Below are 25,904 nucleotides of genomic sequence, written 5' to 3'. Positions count from 1 at the left end.
TATGGTAAGTAACTAACAATCTTCTTTGTATCAGCAAGGGTCAGGGGTTTAATATTTAATCTTTTACATTGCCAATATTGCCAAGTGGTCCTTTAAAGGGATTATTAAAAATAATGCCCCTGTGATCAACATTGACCACGCCCCATGGTCTGTATCTGTATAGACTTATATATTGAACATTAAAAAACTTTCAAACAGCGTTGCAAGGAAGTGCGATATTTCGAATGTAACATCGTCTAGTTCTAGGTTAGCCCTGTCTGTGGATGTTAGGTTGAAATATTTAAATTTTATAAGTGACATCAGATCCTCAACAAGGATTGTTCAAATCATAAACATAAAGAGAAATATAGGGCCATCTTGGTTATTTTGTCCTTGAAATTGGTGGTCATGAAGAGAAAGACGGAACAATTTAAGCAATACAATAATTCATGTTTATTTGCATTTTACGCGCAATGTAATAAGACTTTTTATATTTTTCTATTTTCATAAATACATGAGCATGTATCATAAAAATATAAATTATAAATGGTGTTTATGCTTATTATTGAACAGTAAATAATTAAGAACAGCAATCTTTAATAATAAAAGTCTTGTAAACATTAAAAATGGTGTAAAATTTAACTATAATTCGGAAATAATTAACATGATAATCCACAACAGGAACATTTCGGAATATAAACAATGCCTCTAACAATTACTTCCAGGCAATACCGATATTAGCAATTGTTAATGCTACTTAAACATAACAACTATTGTCAATCACACATTTGGAAGGAATATTCATCAACTAGATCTTTGTCATACAGGCTCTCACAACTTTGTCTTGGGCACATTCAATGGCACATACCTTTTTTATTATGTTTATTATTATTTATTAAAGAAATTTAATGCACGTGCCTTGCAAATCTACACATCATGAAGATTTGAATATATTTTATACATATATTAAGTTTCAATTTAATTACTTGAGAATTATAAAAGTTTACTCCATAATCGTATAACATGTTAACTGGTAGTCATGACCATGTCTAAGTTTAAGGGCACATACATATAAAAGGATAATTGAGCATGAGTATGTTTACACTTCATGATATTGACATATTTCAAATGACGCTGACCATGGCTAAATTTCAAGTTCAATGGCGAGTAATAGAAAAGTGTGGATCATTGGGCCTTAAAACAGTGTATGCATTCAAAGATTTCATGGTTGAACTGCTTAAGAAATGTGGGCGCATTTCTATTTAAAAACCAAAATTTTCAGTGGATGTACAGACCGACAGACTGACACCAAAATAGACCCTTCAAATTTTGTTTGATTAGGTATACAAACTTGCAGTTTTTTATAAAATAGGAAATTAAATATTCAAACAACATAACAATTACCAAAAATAAAATTCAGTGATCAGCAACATTTCACCATTATATATTTTACAAGCTAGACATTCAAATAACTTTTACACTGATTTCATAATGATGATAAAAGTCATCAAACTAATAATTTAAAAGCTAAATTGCAGAAAAAGTTTAATTGCCCTTTAACTCTTGAATGTATTAACCCTGGGAAATTTGTCTTCTGCTAAAATGTTGTCTGCTAAATTTCTAAAATTAGCATTTTCTTCGATTATTTTCAAAGAATACAATCCGAATAGCAAACAGTTTGGATCCTGATGAGACGCCACGTTCTGTGGCGTCTCATCTGGATCCAAACTGTTTGCAAAGGCCTTCAAAATTCGGTTCCTGCACTGAAAGAGTTAAAAGATACGAAATAAATAAATTACATGTTTGGAAGAATATCATGGAAAAGCGTGCACAAGCACATTGGAATAGAATGATTCAAAACAAAATAACATTTGGACAAAGAAAATGCATTGTGATACCTGTGAAATATGGAAACATTTGATAAATAAAAATATAAGGATTAACACTTAAAAAAATAAAATGGACCGATGGCTTTCTAAATAAATATTGAACATTTCCATTCTGCAATCCAAATCCTACAAACCCAACAGTAAAAAAATCAGCTTTTTAATAAATTAATAGAATACAGCAAGTTAGATTTGTTCGGTCAATCATGTTTTATTTTCACCTGATTGCTTTAGGTTTTTGGATTTGAAATGGGGTACAGTTGCGTGTACAAGTTTATCTGGTAGTCTTAGACATTCGGATTTGTAATGGGGTATACCGGTAGTTGCTGGTTCAGGTTTATCTGGTAGCTGCCGACATTGATTTGTAATGGGGTATAGTTGCTGGTTCAGGTTTATCTGGGAGTCTCAGACATTGATTTGTAATGGGGTATAGTTGCTGGTTCAGGTTTATCTGGTAGTCTCAGACATTGATTTGTAATGGGGTATAGTTGCTGGTTCAGGTTTATCTGGTAGCCGCCGACATTGATTTGTAATGGGGTATAGTTGCTGGTTCAGGTTTTTCTGGTAGCCACCGACATTCAGATTTGTAATGGAGTATAGTTGCGAGTTCAGGATTATCTGGTAGTCTCAGACATACGGATTTGTTATGGGGTACAGTTGCTGGTTCAGGTTTATCTGGTAGCCGCCGCACATTCAGATTTGTAATGGGGTACAGTTGCTGGTTCAGGTTTATCTGGTAGCCGCCGACATTCAGATTTGTAATGGGGTACAGTTGCGGGCTCAAGTTCATCTGGTAGTCTCAGACATTGATTTGTAATGGGGTACAGTTGTGTGTTCAAGTTGATCTGATAGTCTAAGACATACGGATTTGTAATAGGGCACAATTGTGTGTTCAAGTTGATCTGGTAGTCTCAGACATATGGATTTGTAATGGGGTACAGTTGTGTGTTCAAGTTGATCTGGTAGTCTCAGACATATGGATTTGTAATGGGGTACAGTTGCGTGTTCAAGTTGATCTGATAGTCTCAGACATACAGATTTGTAATGGGGTACAGTTGCGTGTTCAAGTTATCTGGTAGTCTGAGACATTCGGATTTGTAATAGGGTATAGTTACTTGTTCAAGTTCATCTGGTAGTCTCAGACATTCGGATTTGTAATGGGGGATAGTTGCTGGTTCAGGTTTATCTGGTACCCGCCGACATTCAGATTTGTAATGGGGTACAGTTGCGGGCTCAAGTTCATCTGGTAGTCTCAGACATTGATTTGTAATGGAGTACAGTTGCTTGTTCAAGTTCAACTGGTAGTCTGAGACATTCCGATTTGTAATAGGGTGTAGTTACTTGTTCAAGTTCATCTGATAGTCTCAGACATTCGGATTTGTAATGGTGTACTGTTGTGTGTTCACAAGGATGTTTCAGGCATGTTAATACCCTGACCAGAATAATCTGAGGTGTATTCCAGATCTTCTAAAATCAGTTCACCAGCAGTTGAGGCCGGGTCATTATCAGAACCTGCCATGTCTGTTCCACTAGGTGGCGAGTTTACACGATGGTTAACTGTAAAATACAGTTCAGTGTTTCCATCATCTGTCGTTATCTGTTGCTTGGTTTCCTGGAGGGAGGAATTCAACACGGTACCAATATCTGAGTTGGCAACATCTTCCACACTGCTTGGCATGTTAACATAGTGTTCAATATTTACATACTGGGATGAACCAGTAATATCCTCTTTGTTCACTTGATGTTTTATTTTAACATTGGGACTCATAGTCGGTTCTTGCTTCACTACGTGTTCCCCATAAGAATATGAGTTGTTCCCATCTTTCACCTTTGTAAGTGTCATCTTTTTAGTGTGAGAGAAAGCAGTGGAGATGATTTCATCATCACTGAAGACATCATCATCAGATTCATATATCATATCATCACCGTCATCACCATCATCATCTTCATCATCATCTTCATCATCATCACTATCATCATCATCATAATCATTATTATAATAATTGTCATCCGTATCATCACTAGAAGATGTGGACGAGGATGGGCTGTTTTGGTACCCATGTTTCTGTGAATACCGTGCTCTTCTGGGTGTTTGAAGTCTGTCACTGGTGACCAACTTGTCTGGCTGAGAAGTTATCTGGAAAGATGCCTCACTTATTGGTGTATTGGATGCAAAGTTCTGGTTAAGTGGAAGGCTGCCGCGCTTGGATGCAGGGCTTCCACTTACATTCATTGGGCTCCCTGAAGTACTTGCTCTAGGGACATCGACATTCTTCAATAATTTTGCATTTATGTTTACATGTTTTTCATGTGTAAACGATCTTTTACTCATAGCTTGGAAAGCCTGTTCATCAATAACTTTATCATGGCTTTTTATTTCCGTATCTCTGCCAATATATTTGTGATGGGACCTGCGGTGTCCTCTGCTGTGTCTGGGAGACATTCCAGGGCCGTGTTTTGAATGCTTCCTGATCTTACCTGAGCCAAAATTTCGACTGGAAGGTCGGCGGCGGCGTTTCCTTGACGACCCCGGCTGACTTGTAACAACCTCTGATTTCTCCCAATGACAACATCCGCAGCATTTTTCATATTTCTCCTCTGATCTTTCACAATGGAGACAGTAACAGTTCATCTCGTTCATTGCATCTGATTTATTGATACAACAAGAGACAAAAAATAAAGCCAGGATTTTGACAATCAGATTCCAGAAACATTCCAAGGTGGAGGCAATGAGGGCCAAGCTAACAGCAAGAACATTATACACCAGAAAGTAAACCAGATTTGCCAGCTTTATCAGGCTTTCAAATAGCAAGTTCTTAGGGTGGAATTTTATTCTGCAGCCATCACATTCCAAACAGAAGTACTGAGGAGTACCTGTAATATCGTACGAGTGCCAGCCATAAATACGCACACCCAACACATCTGCTTTGCCATCACCATGAACAATATCTGGACAGCAATCGTTTCCACATAAGCGAAAGTAATTCTCATTTATGGAAATAATGCAAGGATCTTTATCCTGGCTGTTACATGAACAAGCATTTCCAATGTTTTTGAAATAGGATCTGCAACAATTATCCACACGCTCTATAGCATTACAAGTTAATGATGGGCACTTCATGCAGGTGAAATACTTGGGCTGGATGATTCTCCAAATCTTAGCTAATCCAGTTGCTTCACAGCAGTTAATGCAAAGATTCCTACAACTAAGGACACAGCGGTTACACCCATTTTCAACTTTAAAACAAACTAATGCAATTCCAGCAAATATTAAAAAAAATAATCCGTATACATTAGCTAATAAACAACAACAACCTTTCCGTAAACAAGGACATGCACTTGAAACACGATCCCCTATCCAACTGGTGCACTTTGAACAGCATTCTCTGCAACCGCTGACAAATGCCACACAAATGTCCTTTATTTGGCAAAAGCAAAATTTCAACCCTTGCCACACCTTGACGCAGACCTCAAACCTCGGGCAGCACCTGTGTTGTATGTAGTAGCGGAGGGAGGGACACCAGTTCCTGGCCCTCAGGTCCTGCAGACATCTCCCACAGACCTCACAGCGACACCATCTGCAGCAACAATCCCCCAGATCCCAGCCTCCACAGCAGCGGCAAGCAACCCCATCATAGCAGGGAACCAGGTGGAAGCACAGCCACTCCGGGCATGAGACAGGCTTGCTTATCACGTACACAACGCCATCCGTGTCTATTCTCTCCACTTCAATCCTGCAATCACTGGGGCAACATTCCCAGCTGCTTCGCTGGAATATGCCATCAAATAAACTTTTGTTTTGTCATATTATTTTAGCATAATAACTATTTTCAAACATCTGAATATTACATTATTTCATATTCACTAAATTTTTAATAAATTTATTGCATAACTGAAGAGCTCCATTTTTTTGGACGACTTCAGATACAATTTTGTTACATCTAGATTACTATTGTCACAATTACACGCATATCAATAAGTCCCAAATGAGTACTCTTATCCACCTTTGACCTTAAAATGTGACCTTTACCCATTTATGTCTAGAGGACTCTCCCATCCTTCTAAATTGGATCAATTTATTTCCAAAATTAGAGATGTCTAATATATTTATTTTTTTATATTTAGAATATTTCTTACAGAAATTCCTTTAAGCAAACAGCGCAGACCCTGATGAGCCGCCGCATCATCGACGTTTCATCTGGGTCTACGCTGTTTGCCAAGGCCTTTTTTCTAGACGCTAGGCATAAATGGATTAAGGACTTGGTTAAAGTGTGCAAAAACCACTTTGCTTATAAGTACTGTTATTTAAAATCCTTAATTTCTTCAGAACTATTTTTTTACCTTTTACCTTGACTTATGACGTAGACCTTAGAAATATTACCTGGGCATTGATTGTCACACTTATTGTCTCATCATTCAGATCACTTCTTCCAAGTAATTTAAAACTCTAAGCATGCTGGATAACGTTAAGCAGCGGAAACGAGTCAAGTACAAATTTCCTATACTTGAACTCTGACCTTGAACTTTGCACAAGGGACCTGGTTCTGGCTCGTGATATTCCGGTTCAACATACTGCACAGTAATGCCAAGTTAAATGAAAATCCATCAAATCTGTTGAAAATTCCTTAATTGTATGTTTGACCATGAATTGTGACCTTACATTTGGAGCCAGGGACCTTGTTCTATCAAGAATCTCTGTCTCGTCATGCTGATCACTTCTTTTAAGTAAACTGAATATCCATAAAAAATTCACAAAATTATTCTCCGAACAATTTCCAAAAAAATATGTCCCAAATTTGATCTTTGACCATAAAGTGTGACCTGAACTTTTGTAAATAAAACCTTATTAGAAGGCGCGAAACTCTGCCTAATTAAGCTGATCACATCTGGCAATATATTTGATAAGACAACCGCGTTGGACCATGTTATCCGCCGGACAAAGTATCAAGTACAAATTTGATAAACTGTACATTTGACGTTGAATTGTGGCCTTAACCTTGAACCTGGGTTATGTGCGTGATTATTTGTCGTATCATGTTGATCACTTTTGGCTAGCTAAATAACAGTCCATAAATGATGATAAACATAATGTTCAAGACACTCACAAAACCACAATACCTACTCAAGTTGGTGTTAAAATGATCAAACGCTTGAAACTTAGCCAAAGAACTCCTGACAATTTACAGAGAGACCATTGCCGTAATCAATTATCATATATTGCGTAGGCAGATTTTTGACAAAGTAAAATCAATAGAAGTGAATAGAATATCAATATTGAAATGCTCAGTTAACCTTCATGCAACGAATGATCAATCGGAATAATGGATATGATTCCATTCAAAAGTAACCTTTTACATGCATCAATTTGTATTAACGATAATAGAAAGAAAGGGCATGCATTCACCCCTTAAGTAATTGAGTAATTTACTGTATTCAATTAATGTATATGAGTAATTTTTACATACATTAAAGATAATAGACTGTGTATTTTGTGGTCCTATGTATAAGCGTTGAACTGATTTTTATATTAAATTTTATGATTTTTTTTTCCAGCTACCTTTTTTATTTATCTATTATGTGTTTTATTGTTCAGGATGTGTTATTCATTTTCTTTTAAAAACTTATTCAATAATTAATGTCGCGTTCTGAGAAAACGGGGCTTAATGTATGTGCGTAAAGTGTCATCCCAGATTAGCCTGTGCAGTCCGCACAGGCTAATCAGGGACGACACTTTCCGCTTTAATGGTATTTTTCGTTTAAAGGAAGTCTCTTCTACACGAAAATACGGATAAGGTGGAAAGTGTCATCCCTGATAAGCCTGTGCGGACTGCACAGGCTAATCTGGGACGACACTTTACGCACATGCATTAAACCCAGTTTTCTCAGAACACGACACAATTAATGTCGTTTTCAATTGTTAAGCATACTTTACTACCTTTTATGTGAACAAATTTATCCAAATTTCATTAAGTTTCATAAAAAACGATTTAAATCCCGCACATGCTTCTATTAAATCATACCCATTCAAAGTGACAGCCAAGTGATAGTCGGTAAACGGGGTATTATAGACTGACAAATTATTGGCTTAACGCAAGTTTATATAAGAATAAATGCGTTAAATAAAAATTCAGGACACAAGCTTCCAAGATAATATAGATTTTTAATGTTGTTGTTTTCTGATTACTAATGCATTATTTATCAATGTAAAATAAGTCGATGTCATGCATGGTCACAGATTTCATATAAAACAACATAGTGAACTTTTCATTTCTTTGAAAATTTGAGCTGGCCCAACATGTGATTGAAAGGTCTCTTAATAACAACCCTGAACAGTGAAATTTTAAAATTAGCATGATGAATGAGAATATCACACTATGGACACACTCTTTTTATTGCAAAATTTTGAACTTGACCTTCATGTGTGTCATTAACCTTTGAGGTAGGGAGACAGTTGTTAAACATGGCATGCAGTCTCAACAGGGTAAATTGTTAGTAAGTTATATTAAAAATGCATGATGAAATATGAAGCCACCATCCGGACAAGTTGTTATATGGCCAACTTTTAGCTTTTACAGTTTCACCATGAGGAGACGGAGTTTACCAAGCCACATCGGCTTCTCATGGTGGACATTAAAGGGACTGTCAACCACGACAACGAAGAAAAGTTCTAAAATACTGTATTTTTTTATATTGATTAAAATATCACAACTGGTATATTACATTACTTGAAAAAAGTCATATTTTCAGTATATTTGCTAATACAATTTTACTGGGTATGTCTACCAGGTAACTACCAGTTAATTATAAATAACGCAAGTAGATTGATGGTAATTGTCACGTGGTAAACCCAGGAATGCAAATTGTGCATGGGTAGTGAATTGTATTTATTTTATATATAAAATGATCAATCTTATTGTGTTATTTATAGTGTGTATATCGTTATGTCACCTATTTTCGCAATGTACTTTCGATTTCACATCGTGAAATTTTATTACAGAATATACTGAAAATATGAAAACTTAACAACTTTTTGCAACTTTAATAATTGTACAAAAATACAGTATTTTAGAACTTTTCTTTTCTTCGTCGTCGTGGTTGACAGTCCCTTTAAGGTAGGTACTTTTAATAATAATCGATGTCAAAGTAACAGTCCAGACAAGATATTTTATAACCATCTTTGACCTTTGATCCCAATGTTTGACCTCAACCTTAAAAGCGGAGAGACAAGTGTCATACATGACACAAGGTCTCCCCATGGTGGCCATTTAACGTAAGTTATTTTAAAATTAAACAAGGGCTGTTTGTAAAACATGCATGCCCCCCATATGGGCTGTCCGTTGTAGTGGCAGCCATTGTGTGAATACGATTTTTGTCACTGTGACCTTGACCTTTGACCTAGTGACCTGAAAATCAATAGGGGTCATCTGCGGGCCACGATCAATGTACCTATGAAGTGTCATGATCCTAGGCAAAAGCGTTCTTGAGTTATCATCTGAAAATCATTTTACTATTTCGGGTCACCATGACCTTGACCTTGTGACCTCAAAATCAATAGGGGTCATCTGCAAGTCATGATCAATCTACCTATGAAGTTTCATGATCCTAGGCGTATGCGTTCTTGAGTTATCATCCGAAAACCATTTTACTATTTCGAGTCACTGTGACCTTGACCTTTGTCCTAGTGACCTCAAAATCAATAGGGGTCATCTTCAAGTCATGATCAATCTACCCATGAAGTTTCATGATCCTAGGCATATGTGTTCTTGAGTTATCATCCGGAAACCATTTTACTATTTCGGGTCACCGTGACCTTGACCTGTGACCTAGTGACCTCAAAATCAATAGGGGTCATCGGCAAGTCATGATCAATCTACCCATGAAGTTTCATGATCCTAGGCTTATGCGTTCTTGAGTTATCATTCAAAAACCATTTTACTATTTCAGGTCACCGTGACCTTGACCTTTGACCTAGTGACCTCAAAATCAATAGGGGTCATCTGCTAGTCATGATCAATGTACCTATGAAGTTTCATGATCCTAGGCCCAAGCGTTCTTGAGTTATCGTCTGGCAACCACCTGGTGGACGGACAGACCGACCGACAGACCGACATGAGCAAAGCAATATACCCCCTCTTCTTCGAAGGGGGGCATAATAAAAAATGACAAATTTGTAACAATTAACACAACTAAAACACTAACACTAACATAACTAATTATTAACACATCAACAAATCTGGCAAAACATTTTGCATTATCCATACCTTAAATAATTTATAAATTAAAACACCTTATACTGTGTAGCACTATTGGAACACATCCATTTATCTAACATGTCTGCTATCTACCATGTGGAACCGGCAGAGGCCTTGGAGAGGTCAAGGTCAAAGATTGACCTTGTGACCTTGGAGTCCTAGGCACATTGCTATAAACAGAATCCATCACAGAGCTTCGATGAGTCCCAGAGCTGTCAAGGATAGTCCCGGGTTCTAATTGATCATACATATGTACACGAATGTTTGACATGCTTGCGTTGCTATTTACAGATAGCGAAATGAGGTCATCGTGCTGAGGCAAACCCAGCAAAAGGTCTGGGTCATTGTGACCTCTCCCAAGGAAGTGAAGCGGAATACTATTCTGAATCACCGGAACTTCCCTCAGCTCACTGGACACTGACTGTTTTCTCATATGAGTTACTTTGGCACTTGTTTGCTGGCTGGGTAAAGAAACTTTAACATGCAAAGGGGGTGGTGGAAGTTTCCTAGTTAACTCCAGAGTTGTCTCTTTCAGTTTTGTGTTATTTGTCTCTATCACATCTCCGTTTGGCTTAATAGTTTTTTGCACTTTCTTCGGAGTTGGTTTACAACCTGTGTGAGTCACGACAGCCACTGTTGAAAGCACATGTTTACTTGCTTCTTTTTTACTTTTGGCACCTTTTGCACCAAAAGAAAGACTTGTGGCTTTAACCATATCTTTGGAATCCATAGACTGCATTTCCTCTTGACTGGTTTACTGAAGATTCAGACACAGATCTTGATTTATCAGTTGAGTACTTGGAAACCAGTCTAATTTCTAGACAGCAGCAGACAACAGGGGCACAGTCTACACAGGAGACACAGCACCTGGTACAGCAGGCCTTACCGTCAGCGCCACCTAGCCTCTTTGAACAGAAACAAGAGAAACAATTAATCAATCTTCATGATGAGTCATCAATAGAAAGCATTACATTTTTAATATTGTAAGACAATAAATGTTCATCCATGAGGTTAAATTGTTGGAACTATTTATATCAGAAATTGAAGCAGGTACAGTCTAGCACTCAATCCATGTAACCACAAATTTATTCCCATCTTCCTTGAATAATTTATTCTTTAAAATGTTTTTCAAAGGTTCTAAAATGTCAAGGTAGCTTTGTTTGTTGTCATTTTAGTTGCATACACTCCATGCTTTCTCTACAGGGTCTTCCGAGATGTTAGTGCAGAGACCAGACAGACGGATGGAAGAGGAGTTTTGCAGTGGGAAACAGACACAAAGACATATGGTTTCACTAGTCTATGACAAAACTGAACTGGGATATGTACAATTAATTGATGTTTAAAATTTCAACAGTCTTAATATTGTCTTAAGGTTTAATCAATTAATAGGTTTCAAACAAGAGGGCCTAAAAGGCCCAAAGTCGCTCACCTAAGATACAAAGGAACTGACCTGTTCTGTGCTGCCAAAGATATCATTAGAACAAATGTTCTGACCAAGTTTCATAAAGAGTGAACTATAAATGTAACTTTTTGAGTCCTTACAAGGTTTCACTAAAGCAATATAAGGATAACTTCCCTGCCCCCTGGCGGCAATGGTTTTTAACAGACCAGAACTATTTTCTAAGTCATCCAAGATCTCATTAAAAAAAAAAGTTCATGACCAAGTTACATGATGACTGAACAATAAATGTGACTTTAAGAGTGTTCTTAAGTACTTTAAGAGTGTTCTTAAGTACTTTAAGAGTGTTCTTAAGTACTTTAAGAGTGTTCTTAAGTTCTTTAAAAAGAGTGTTCTTAAGTTTTAACTATAGGCATATAAGGAAAAATTCCCCGCCCCCAGGCCACAATGTTTTTTAACCAACCGGATCAATTTTAAAATTCCTCCTAAGTATAATTGGGACATATCTTCTGACAAAGTTTCATGAAGATCGGACAACAAATGTGGACTTAAGAATGTTAACAAGGTTTTACAATAGCCATAAAATGAAAAATGCCCCGCCCCATATAAAGAAAAATGCACCATCCCCTGGCAGCCATGTTTTTCAAGCAACTCAAACCATTTTCGAACTCTTCCAAGATATCATTGAGAAAAATCTTCTGACCAGTTTTCATGATGATTGGACAATAAATGCTAACTCTTAAGTGGTTAACAAAATTTTACTATAGCCATAGAAAAAAAAATCCCCCCACCCCCTAGGGGCCATGTTTTTCAACAGACCTGAATTCTTTTTGAACACATCCAAGATATCAGTATAACAAATGTTCTGACCATATATGCAATGTGACTTTTAGATTCAAAGTTTAACAATAGCCATATAAGAAAAAATGCAGCGCCCCCTTAAGGGCCATGTTTTTCAACCAACCGGACCCATTTTCAAACTGATCCAAGATTTCATCGGGACAAATCTTCTGACCAAGTTTCATGAAGATCGGACAATAAATGTGGACTCAGAGTGTTAACAATGTTTTACTATAGACATATTTAGCCATATAAGGAAAAAATGCCCCGCCCCCTGGCGGCAATGATTTTTCAAGCAACTGTAACCATTTTCGAACTCTTCCAAGATATCATTGGGGCAAATCTTCTGACCAAAATTCATGATGATCTGACAATAAATGTGGCCTCTAGATTGTTAACAAGGTTTTACTATTGCCATATAAGGAAAAATGCCCTGCCCCCTGGCGGCCATGTTTTTCATCCAACCTGAACCATTTTCAAACTCTTCGAAGATATCATTGGCACAAATCATCTTACCAAATTTCATATAGATGTGGCCCCTAGAATGTTAACAATGCAAATGTTGACACAGCACGATGCACAACGCACGACGGACAAAAAGGGATCACAAAAGCTCACCATGAGAACATTGTGCTCAGGTGAGCTAAAAAGAGAATTTAACACTACAAGGATTGGTTAACAATATAAAAATGGAGAAAAAGGTTTGAACAGCTATAAGAAGTCATATCACATATATTCAACAAAGTGGTGCATATTCAGCAAAAATGCACAAATCTGGTGTAGACAACATTCCAATATTTTTAAGAATGCTAAACACTGACTTACATACAAGGATGACATATGCAAAACAACTAAGTAACCAAACCACGATGTTAATGAAATGAATATCTATTATTGTGCTTTTAATTACATTGCAAAGGTGCACACAACAACTAAGTTACAAAAACACAAAGATGTTAATAAAATGAATATCTATTATTGTGATTCTAATTACATTGCAAAGGTGCACACAACAACTAAGTTACCAAACCACAAAGATGTTAATGAAATGAATATCTATTATTGAGATTATAACAACATTGCAAAGGTGCACACAACAACTAAGTTACCAAACCACAAAGATGTTAATGAAATAAATATCTATTATTGAGATTATAACAACATTGCAAAGGTGCACATAACAACTAAGTTACCAAACCACAAAGATGTTAATGAAATGAATGAATATGTATTATTGTGATTCTAACAACATTGCACAGGTGCACACATCAACTAAGTTACCAAACCACAAAGATGTTAATGAAATGAACGAATATGTATTATTGTGATTCTAACAACATTGCAAAGTATGGTTCAGACTGTTATGCATTAACATTTTATCTGGATGATGTAACATGAGCCCCGTTTTGGGAAAATGGGGCTTTATTCATGTATGTAAAATGCCGTCCAAGATTATCCTCAGCAGTTCTCACAGCTAATCAGGGAGAATGTTTGCTGCTATAATGGAATTTCCCGCTTCAAGAAGGTCTCTTTTAAAGCAACAAGAGTTGTGTTTGTAAAACACAATGCCCCCCCCCCCCACAGCAGCTTTTTTAGAGAAAATAAAGGTCACAGTGACCTTAACCTTTGACCTAGTGACCTCAAACCATGTTTAATTGTAGATCTCAATGAGATGCATGTGAAGGTTAAAGAACATAGACCCAAGAATTTTCATTTTATGAGCAAGGTTAAGGTTTGGGACAGAAAAACACTTACAATTACAGACAGACAGGCCAAAAACAATATACCCCCTCTTCTTCCAAGGGTGGCATACAAATCCAGGCTAGGCAAAAAGTCTCGTTTGTGATGAGCCTAAGCAGACTGCACAGGCTTCTCTAGGACCACAATTTATGCACATTAATTAAGCCCCATGTTCCAGAGAGAGACTCATATTGAATTCATCTGACAAATATAATAATTAGCTATCGATCAATATCAAAATCAATAAAGCTCTATTACATGAGTTAAAATGAACAAGAAATTCTTAGAACTAAAAATACAGTGTAATCAACTCATACACACTTGTTCCATAAAATTAAAAGAAGAGGGCAAAGAGGGTCCAAAAAACATACCTGAGTTTATGTTAATCAGAAATTGCTTTTAATATTGATACCGTAGTAAGCATTAGCAACCCTGAAGCCCCCGTTTTTAAGTCCACATGAACTGTGCCTAGATATGATTGGCTAAATGCATTGACCAAATAACATGAAGTGCTGGCAATATATGTGGCCTCCAGTGTTAAAGTTTTTCTCAATTTGACCAATTGTTTTTTACTACTCCTCATTTACAAACTGTTCACAATTACGATTGGGATAAATGGTGTGACCATACTCTGTTAAGATTTGGAAAGACATGTGACACATAGAATGTAAATATGACCTTTTAAGTAAAGCCTTATTTAACAAGAGCACCGCCTTGCGGGTGCAGACCGCTCATCTATTTTCTTTTTAAAGGTGAAGGGACTCTCAATTTCAATCACAAAGGAGGGGTGTATAGTGTGGGGGTGTGGACATTTATTACATTATCTTCCAACAATGCGTAAAAAAAATGCAAAAAAAAGGGGGGAGGGGGTGGGGGGGGGAGGGGATTCTTGGTTGCGATGGTTGGACGATATTTCAAAAATAAAATAATAAAAATAAATATTTGTGTTTTTTGGCAGTTTCAAAAAAAATAATTTGGGGGGGGGGGTGTGGGGGGTATATTGTGAGGGTGTGGTGGTCATTTGTGTGAAAGCAATAGCCTTGATACTTTAGAAGTAAAGTAGATCGAAACACAAAATTTAACCATATATTCAAAGTTACTAAGTCAAAAAAAGGTCATAATTCTGTAAAAATGACAACCAGAGCTATGCAACTTGTCCTTTTACTGTACCCTTATGATAGTTTGCGAGTGTTCCAAGTATGAAAGCAATATCTATGATACTTTAGGGGTAAAGTGGACCAAAACACAAAACTTAACCAAATTTTTAATTTTCTAAGTATAAACTATAAAAGGGCCCATAATTCCGTCCAAATGCCAGTCAGAGTTACATAACTTTGTCTGCACAGTCCCCTTATGATAGTTAATAAGTGTTGCAAGTATGAATGCAATAGCTTTGATACTGTAGGAATAAAGTGGACCTAAACACAAAACTTAACAAAATTTTCAATTTTCTAAGTATAAAAAGGGCACATAATTCTGTCAAAATGCCAGTCAGAGTTACATAACTTTGCCTGCACAGTCCCCTTATGATATTTAGTAAGTGTTGCAAGTATGAAAGCAATAGCTTTGATACTTAAGGAATAAAATGGACCTAAACACAAAACTTAACCAAAAGTATAAAAACGGCACATAATTCTGTCAAAATGCAGGACAGAGTTATCTAACTTTGCCTGCCCAGTCCCCTCATGATAGTAAGTAAGTGTACCAAGTTTGAATGCAATAGCATTGATACTTTCTGAGAAAGGGGACCTGAACGCAAAACTTAACCGGACGCCGACGCCAAGGTGATGACAATAGCTCATAATTTTTTTTCAAAAAATAGATGAGCTAAAAACACATCGATCTTGCAACAAGATCGATCTTGCAACATGATTGCGCTATCATTGTAACAAATTTTCTGACAAAGTTTCATAAAAATTGGACTATTGGTGTCACCTCTAATCTTTTAACAAGCTTTGTATGGCCCAAGTAATCTAGTTTTGGCCCCAATTCCCAAAATATTAAAACATATTCTGACCATGTTTCAATTTTCTGTAAATTGGGTAAGAAATGTTGCCCCTGGAATGACACAGAGGTACATGGTATTGAAGCAAAAGGCAACCACAAAAGCTCACCATCAGCACAGTTTGCTGAGGTGAGATTGCAAGCACCAGTATAGAGTTCTAAAGATGCAATTCTTGCATATGCATATTCTAGAAAGCAAAAGACATGCAGTCCCCCCCACCAAAAAAAAAAAAAGATTATTCTGTTCACAAAAATGAAACTCTTTTAAAGTGCCACATGAACACAGGCTTCCTTGAGCTACTAAAGTGACAGACATCTGCCTGGATACTTACAGAAAGGAGACAACACATGAGTGTATGAAACTAAAGTGACAATGGAGTTATCTGCCTGTGATAGGCTGATGCTGGAGAGTTCCACAGTCGTCGCACAGCTGTAGGAATAGAAACAGCATAGCCATACAGTCACTCAATGGTAAAAGATAAATTAAGATTATGCTTCATAACACATTGAGTTATTCAACTCATGAATCATGGCAGAATGTTATTGATATCTTTAGAACATTAAATAGTAAAAGATAAATTGCCTTGGTCTGGGAAAATGGGGCTAATACATGTGTGTAAAGTGCTGTCTCACATAAGTCTGGGGCTAATACATGTGTGTAAAGTACTGTCTCACATAAGTCTGATGGGGCTAATACATGTGTGTAAAGTGCTGTCTCACATAATGGGGCTAATATGTGTGTGTAAAGTGCTGTCTCACATAAGTCTGGGGCTAATACATGTGTGTAAAGTACTGTCTCACATAAGTCTGATGGGGCTAATACATGTGTGTAAAGTGCTGTCTCACATAATGGGGCTAATACATGTGTGTAAAGTGCTGTCTCACATAAGTCTGGGGCTAATACATGTGTGTAAAGTACTGTCTCACATAAGTCTGATGGGGTTAATACATGTGTGTAAAGTGCTGTCTCACATAATGGGGCTAATACATGTGTGTAAAGTGCTGTCTCACATAATGGGGCTAATACATGTGTGTAAAGTGCTGTCTCACATAATGGGGCTAATACATGTGTGTAAAGTGCTGTCTCACATAATGGGGCTAATACATGTGTGTAAAGTGCTGTCTCACATAATGGGGCTAAAACTATGTGTAAAGTGCTGTCCCACATAATGGGGCTAATACTGGTGTGTAAAGGTCTGTCTCACATAAGTCTGTGGCTAATACATGTGTGTAAAGTGCTGTCTCACATAAGTCTGGGGCTAATACATGTGTGTAAAGTGCTGTCTCACATAAGTCTGGGGCTAATACATGTGTGTAAAGTGCTGACTCACAGTGAAAATGGGGCTAATACATGTGTGTAAAGTGCTGTCTCACATAAGTCTGATGGGGCTAATACATGTGTGTAAAGTGCTGTCTCACATAATGGGGCTTATACATGTGTGCAAAGTGCTGTCTCACATAATGGGGCTAATACATGTGTGTAAAGTGCTGTCTCACATAATGGGGCTAATACATGTGTGTAAAGTGCTGTCTCACATAATGGGGCTAATACATGTGTGTAAAGTACTGTCTCACATAATGGGGCTAATACATGTGTGTAAAGTGCTGTCTCACATAATGGGGCTAATACATGTGTGTAAAGTGCTGTCTCACATTAGTCTGTGGCTAATACATGTGTGTAAAGTGCTGTCTCACATAAGTCTGTGGCTAATACATGTGTGTAAAGTGCTGTCTCACATAATTCTGGGGCTAATACATGTGTGTAGAGTGCTGTCTCACATAAGTTTGGGGCTAATACATGTGTGTAAAGTGCTGTCTCACATAAGTCTGGGGCTAATACATGTGTGTTAAGTGCTGTCTCACATAATGGGGCTAATACATGCGTGTAAAGTGCTGTCTCACATAATGGGGCTAATACATGTGTGTAAAGTGCTGTCTCACATAATGGGGCTAATACATGTGTGTAAAGTGCTGTCTCACATAAGTCTGTGGCTAATACATGTGTGTAAAGTGCTGTCTCACATAAGTCTGTGGCTAATACATGTGTGTAAAGTGCTGTCTCACATAAGTCTGGGGCTAATACATGTGTGTAAAGTGCTGTCTCACATAAGTCTGTGCAGCTGGCAAACAGTAATAAGGGACAACATTGTTCCCCATGATTTGGAATTTGTTTAGAAGAGAATTCTTTAAAACAGCAGAAAGTAATGTCACTTATTGGTCTGTATGGACTGCACAAGATATTCTTGAATTACAATTTAAACACATGTAGTAAGTCCCGTTTTCACAGAGTGAAGTTTAAATAAAGATTATGCTGTGAAAAACATTCAGTTATTAAAATCAGTATGTTCTCCTCTTTTACTTTCCTTCAATTAACCCTTTTTCAACATCTAACTATAGATGTAATACATATGCACATAAGTTCCTGTTTTAGTTTTTCCATTCAAATGTAAGAAGGTGTAAATGGAAGGACGGACACCGAGCAATCATGCATGAAACACTACAGCAGGTTATTGACACCATTTAAAATGCATTCAAAATAATGTCAGTGAATAATATAATACCAAATATACCCCAAGAAGAAATAATAAAATTTAACAATTATCATACAAACTTGTTTAGTTGTATTATTAGAAGTAAAAATTATAATTAACAAATGATGAAATTTGAAAAAAAAGCGTAAACAAGTTTAATTAAGATGATTACAATAGTTTGTTTACTTGTTCGAATTTAAGAATGACAAGAGCACCGCATTAACGGGTGCCACGCTTGGCTGTGAAAGCTTGTCAATTTTTTATTTTATTTCTTTTTTTTTTTTAAAGGTCACAGTGACCTTGACTTTTGACCTAGTGACCCAAAATGGGTGTGGCGTGTAGAACTCATCAAGGTGCATCTTCATATGAAGTTTCAAAGTTGTAGGTGAAGGCACTTTGATTTTAGAGGCAATGTTAAGGTTTTAGCACGACGCCGGCAGACGGCGAGCAGGCTATGACAATAGCTCGGGTTTTCTCCGAAAACAGCCTCGCTAAAAATCAGTGGATGATTTCTAAGCCTAGAAAGCTTGCATTATCACAGGCTTCATGCAACAGAAACCTTCACCCTATCAGACTTATCCAACTCAGACTTGGTTTCAGTACATAAGTTGTCATGGGAACACTGAGCCTAATGCATGAGTATTTTTAAGTGTTGTTTCACCTACACAAGCTCATGCAGGAAAACAGTGACCCTCCGACAGTTGATTTAAGATTAAAAGACAATATATCAAATACTGTAAACTGATTTATATCCGTTAGCATTACATTGTGTGTTTTAATAAAAAAAATCCTATTTTAAGGATACATTTGTGATTTCTGATTTTGGCAAAACATGAATTTGAATTGCTCATTTTCAATATGTTTTTAATACATGTCTGCAATACATTGCTGTTAGGTGAGGGAGTGACTGGCAGGAGTTGAGCCATGGTTATCATATGCCAATAAACTTGTCCATTTCTATAAGATGATAGTACCCAGCCCAGTTAATTGAATGCCAATAAACTAGATCAGAATTCGTCAGATTTAAATTGCATTTATTGTCTTTGATCATAATATGTTTTGGCTGTTTAAAATATAGCAGCCCGGGAAATAAAATACCCACACTAAGCCTGTAGATGCTAACAATTAGCTATAATTCTTACTACACATGTAGTATCATGTAAACAAAGTTAATGGTTCTCCTTTTTTGAAGTATCTGGATTTATCTGAATTGCCAAACATGGATGTGTGCATTGATTACGTGGGATATTAATATCCTTCATGCCTACAGTAGAACGGACATTGAAAATAATTATTTGTTGGGATCAAAAATTCTTGGATCCTTCAACCCAAGAAATCAACACAAATTATTTTTTAGCACACCGTAAAAGTGTAAAGTTACTACCCTGAGCAACCTGTTCAAATTGCAAGACATGATACAGGACAACACTTCAAGTCCATGCATTAGGCAAAATTTTCCCACGACAGGCATAATTTAAGAATTGGGAAGAGTGGTTTTCAACACCATGCATGGGTCGCTACATGCAACACTCTTGTGTGAGAGACGTACCTTGACAAGGCAGGAGTCCTGGCCCTCGTCCGCACAGCACTGACACAGGAGGCAATCTATACAGCTCACTTTCTGTACACAGAAATCACTGGGTTTTTTTTTACACATTTTGGGAATGGAGCCGGGACCATTTGGATTGGGAAATAGATTTTTTTCCACATTTTGGGAATGGCCGCCCAAAGCCCTTTGGATTGGCAAATATCACTTTGTTTCAAAAAGTATAAAATTGATGTTGACATTTATTTTTTCGGAAACAAATACATAAGAATTAAGAATAAGTGTTTTTTTTAAATATTTGGAAACCTCCAATTGTGAATTTTAGGCAATCTTTTGATTGAGATTGGTAATGGGGTTGAATTTCACTCCAAAATTTGAACAAAATACAAGAGGAAAAAACAACACTGAATTAAGACATCAGCATGAACTCACGCTTTGTGTTTTACTTTATTTGAATCAGTATGATCTGAATCAGTAAACTTTATTTTTTGTATTTAACAAGAGCTGTGTTTGTGAAAAACAATGCCCCCTACTGTGCTTTGAAACCGCACGGCAGCTATTTTAGACAAAAGGGCCTGAAAGGCCCAAAGTCGCTCACCTGAGATAACAAGATGTTATTGGGACAAATCTTCTGACCAAGTTTCATGAAGATATTATCGGAATAAATCTTCTGACCAAGTTTCATGAAGATCAGACAGTAAATGTGGCCTCTAGAGTGTTAACAAGATTTTACTATAGCCATATATAGTCATATAAGGAAAAATGCCGCGCCCCTTGGCAGCCATGTTTTTCAAGCAAAGATAACAATTTTCAAACTCATCCAAGATATCATTGGGACAAATCTTCTGACCAAGTTTCATGAAAATCAGAAAATAAATGTGGCCTCTAGAGTGTTAACAAGGTTTTACTATAGCCATATAAGGAAAAATGCTCCGCCCCCTGGCGGCCATGTTTTTCAACCAACCGTCATCATTTTTGAACTTGTCCAAGATATCATTGGGATGAACCTTCTGACCAAGTTTCATGAAGATCAGACAATAAATGTGGCCTCTAGAGTGTTAACAAGATTTTACTATAGCCATATAAGGAAAAATTCCCCGCCCCTTAGCAGCCATGTTTTTCAAGCAAACGTAACCATTTTCGAACTCATCCAAGATATCAATGAGACCAATCTTTTGAACAAATTTCATGAAGATTGGACACTAAATGTGTGTTAACAAGGCAAATGTTGACGCCAGACGACGGTCGACCCACGGCGGGCAAAAGGCGATCACAAAAGCTCACCATGAGCACGTTGTGCTCAGGTGAGCTAAAAAAAGGTTATATTTTGAATGAAACGGTCACATTGACCTTGACCTTAGACCTAGTGACCTCAAACCATGTGAGATTGTAGATTTCAATGAGATGCATGCACATGTGAAGTTATAAGAACATAGACCCAAGACTTTTTATTTTATGAGCAAGGTTAAAGTTTTGGGACAGACACACACATACAATGACAGACAGACAGACAGGCCAAAAACAATATACCCCTGATCATTCAATCTGGGGGCATGAAAAGGTTCCAGTATAATTACTTCATTATTCAAAATAAATTAAGTTCTAATGTTGGTCAATAAACATGTAAGCTATAACATAACCACATTTCCTATCAACATGTACATGTGAATTCAAAATAAAACAATTTGGCATGTTTTCAAATTGTTTAAAATCCAATCAAAAGAAAAGAATTTTGAGAAATAAGGAAAAGGCCTTTTACAGGATCTTGAACAAAATTGAGAGTCGTTCTGGGAAAACTGGGCTTAAAGCATGTGTGTCAAGTGTAGTTTCTGATAAGCATGTGCAGTGCACACAGGCTCATATGGGACAACATTTACCGCTTTAATGGTTTATTTTGTTTAAAGAATGTCTCTTATTAGTAAAAATACGGTTTAGGCGGAAAGAGTTGTCCCTGGTTAGCCTGCGCGGATTGCACAGGCCAATCTGGGATGACACTTTACGCACATGCATTAAGCCCAGATCTTCTTTGAACAAAGCTCAAATGATGTTAACTGACCAAACCCAATGACTTGATGTAAAGTCTCACCTTTTTTGGACAGCAGCTATTGAGGCAGCTGTTGAGACTAGGGTTACACTGACAGCACTCTCCCAGGCTCTTACAGCACGTGCAGCTGGGGTCTCCTTCAGTACCGCACGGCTTACACTCGCACTCACACGAGCCACGTGCCTACAGTACAAGTCATGTGCATGCTCACTCATTGGATGGGCTGATTGCAAAGACAAGGGAAATAGGCCACTTGTGTACAGTGCTATGTCCCTTGAGAGCTTGGCCCCTTTTTAGTACAGTGCTCTGTCCCTTGAGAGCTAGATCCCACTTGTACAGTTCTATGTCCCTAATTGACAGCTTGGTCCCAGGAATCCAGAGACTAGCAAGCTTTTTCTTAATCTTATACCTTTATTTAACCCATGGAAAGTTAAAACTCTCATGGGACAGATGTCATCATTCAGTTGTTGTTGTTTTTTTCACCATTCTTGGGATGGGCTGGGGCCCTAAGGTTTGAGAAACATTGGGTCATTTTACTAAAATAAGGAAATTGGCGTTGTTGGGTTTTGTTTGCTGAAAAATAGTGTATACAACAGGGGTATATAGAGAAAACAAGTGTTTTCAATAGTTCACCAATGTTAATTATATAGAGCTGTACTGGGAAAGGAGCTTTAAGTTGAAATTTATTTTTACAAGATTTTTTTTCTTTTTCGAAACATTCAATTGGGAATGTAAGACAGTCATTTCGGAAAAATATATGCGTGTTGAGATTCACCAAGGTGCAGGTGAATTAATGTATTCAAACACTCTACAAGCTTACATTATATATTCAAGTCTATTTCCACATCATTTAAGAAAATGTTTTGCCAGATTGTAAAAATAACAAAAGCAAAACTGTAACAATAAATCGAACAATAAAAGAACACATTAAATACCGTCGGAGGTCTTTTCTGGAGTGTTAATAAATAGCAAATAATGAGACATTAGTTTTTAGCACAAGTTAAGATATAAAATTATGAAACAGATGCGAAAATAATCGAATTCAACAATAATTTATACAAGCTAGTAAGAATAAAAAAAATTAACATGCTTAAATTAAGAATTTGTACAATTTACATACCACAGAGTCAAATGATTAATGCAATAAACCTTGCTCTGGGTAAACTAGGCTGAATTCATGTTCTAAATGTGTCTTCCCAGATTAGGAGGGAATTGTTCATTTAAAGGTGATCTCTTCAAAAGAAAAATCCAGTATAGGCAGAAATTGTTGTGTTGGATGAGCCCAGACTGCATAGGCTAATCTGGGACAACACTTTAGGCACATGCATTAAGCCCAGTTTTCCCAGAACAAGGCTTAAATGATGCACATACCTTCAGGAAATGATACAGTGCAAACAGAACAAGGACAACAACAACCCAACAGGCCAGCACGATACACACAGTCGCTGCAACAGGTAGAGCCATCTCTCACAGGGGGTCCCTCCACTCACAGTCTGCCATAGATCTCATGCCATATCTTCAAGCATTAGAAAAAAATAATATAGCACGTTTATTTGTCAATCTGGCACTATAATTTTATTATTTTTTTAGCGAAAAGTCCACTGATTTGGGAAAATCTAATTCAATATAACTTTATAATAATTCAAATTCGAAGAACAAAATCATATAAATTATAGTTATATGCTTATTTAGATGAAATTGAAATAATAATTCGACACGTCTTCCTAAAAAAACATTATTTTTTTATTGGGAATATCATTTTCAAACAAAATTTACAATTTTGGATTGGGAATGGGAACTGGTCCGTTTTAACGCCAGGAAAAGGCCTATTCATCAATAATTGTTTTCTCAATGGAAATAATAAACTTTTATTTGTGTTGGTCTTAAAATATTTTTACAGATTTTTCACAAATAAGAGAGTTATAACACCTTTTTCAAACCTACTAATAATCCCACAAACAAAGAGGCAGTTATGTGTGTGTGCTTTAACTAATCATCCCACCACACTAGAGAAACATGACCTTCTTGCCAATGAACACCAGAAATCCTATGAATGATCATCCTAATGATCATATGAGTCGTGTTCTGAGAAAACTGGGCATAATGCATGTGCGTAAAGTGTTGTCCCAGATTAGCCTGTGCAGTCCACACAGGCTAATCAGGGACGACACTATGCGCTTAAATTGGATTTTTGCTAAGAAGAGACTTCATTTTAACGAAAAATATCATAAAAGCCGAAAGTGTTCTCCCTGATTAACCTGTGCGAACTGCACAGGCTAATATGGGACGACACTTTACGCACATGCATTATGCCCAGTTTTCTCAAAATGCGACTTATATCGAAACTGCAAAAAATAAAAATCCTAAAAATGGTGCAACATTTGTTGCCTCATTGAACTGCTTATGAAGGTTGGGACCGATGACAAAGGATACAATGGACTGATATGCTACCTGAAAGCAAGTGACACAAGCTCTGAAAAGCTAAAAAAAAAATCTAGCAAAAATTTGACAAGTGTGGGTTTACTAAACCTACAGGAATTTTATTATAGGGAACATTTGATAATGTGTTTTATATTTAAAGATTGTTTTTATACACAAATTACTTATGATACAGAAACATGGAATTAGATATATTCCCTATAAAAACTGACCACTGTTAACGTTTTACTACATTTTTCGGCGTAAGCTGTATTAAGCCAGCTTTTCACCTTAGCCTGACCTTGTGAGCGTCCAATAGAATTCAAATAAAACTTCCCGCGGCCAAGTACAGATGAATACATTTCATTGACTGCATTGGCTGATTTGAGAATACGACCAGCACATTGGAAACATGTCCGCGTCTTTGTTACACTGTTTTACTGCGTGTTAAGCATGAAACAATTTTATATCTAATGAAAAGGCTTAATAGATAGAACAGTTATACACTCAATCTCGACATCAATACAGTTTGTGCGTCCACCTTTTATTTTAAGAAGATTTTCAGCGCGAGAACGTTTGCACTTAAAGGCTATTTTCTCATTTTTAGTACTAACTTCCATATTCCTGTCAACATGTTAACATGTTAAAGTATAGAGAGCAGTGGAAGCGAAGACTCACTTTAATGTATTGCATTTCAACTCGCGAGGTATATCGGGTCAATTTGCGGCCACTGTGTGAATGTCAGAGTTTACATACAGGTCATCGCTGCGTCTCAACCCTATGTGCTGATCGGAGTTCGCGGCCAGGAAAATAATCATTACATAATAAAGACGCTATAGCGAGAACTAGGTGAACTGGAATTTTCTTTAGACCAGACAGATGTTAAATGAAGATATCCAGGGATATCATATGGTATGTCAATAATAGATTCTTAATGTGTTTTACAACAATACCATGATAAATATTGTTTTTAATTAATTTAACAAGAATTATGCCATCATATTGACTAATGAATTAAGCATGAGCGCAATGATTCTCGATACTGTTAATAATCGAATCAAATAGCAACGCCAGACAAACCACTAAAACAGGTTTGTTCGAAGAACGCGCGTATAAATATTTAAAATATATACGGATACTTCGCGTGTGGCCGGTTGACTCATATGTTTTAATTTCACTTCCATTCTTCTTTTGGTTTTCTGTTTTGTAATCTATACGTTTATGACCAGCAATATGTAATAATGTAAAATAAGCCGCGAAAACTC

At 36.8% G+C, this 25,904-nt stretch overlaps 1 protein-coding gene across 5 annotated transcripts in view; it reads right to left on the bottom strand.

Moving 5' to 3' along the window:
- Window positions 1-417: 417 nt before the first annotated feature.
- Window positions 418-25,904, bottom strand: part of LOC127839075 (keratin-associated protein 5-1-like) — a 45,361-nt gene continuing 19,874 nt past the window's right edge. The window contains exons 2-7 of one of the 5 annotated variants that reach the window (XR_008030145.1): window positions 23,593-23,737; window positions 23,157-23,171; window positions 22,264-22,404; window positions 20,181-20,252; window positions 9,842-11,022; window positions 8,006-9,696 (exon numbers count right to left, since the gene is read on the bottom strand). Coding sequence is in view for 4 of the 5 variants with exons in the window: in XM_052367262.1 (XP_052223222.1) it covers window positions 3,268-5,634; window positions 23,157-23,171; window positions 23,593-23,685 (2,475 nt within the window). In the remaining variant the exon portion in view is untranslated. Of the gene's footprint in view, window positions 5,635-8,005; window positions 11,023-16,432; window positions 16,531-20,180; window positions 20,253-22,263; window positions 22,405-23,156; window positions 23,172-23,592; window positions 23,738-25,904 lie in introns of those variants that run through there. The other 4 variants (XM_052367292.1, XM_052367271.1, XM_052367282.1 and 1 more) reach the window with 4 other exon arrangements.

The sequence above is a fragment of the Dreissena polymorpha genome, chromosome 1, assembly GCF_020536995.1.
Source record: "Dreissena polymorpha isolate Duluth1 chromosome 1, UMN_Dpol_1.0, whole genome shotgun sequence".
Classification (NCBI taxonomy): Eukaryota; Metazoa; Mollusca; class Bivalvia; order Myida; family Dreissenidae; genus Dreissena; species Dreissena polymorpha.
This window is presented reverse-complemented; position numbering and strand designations above follow the sequence as displayed.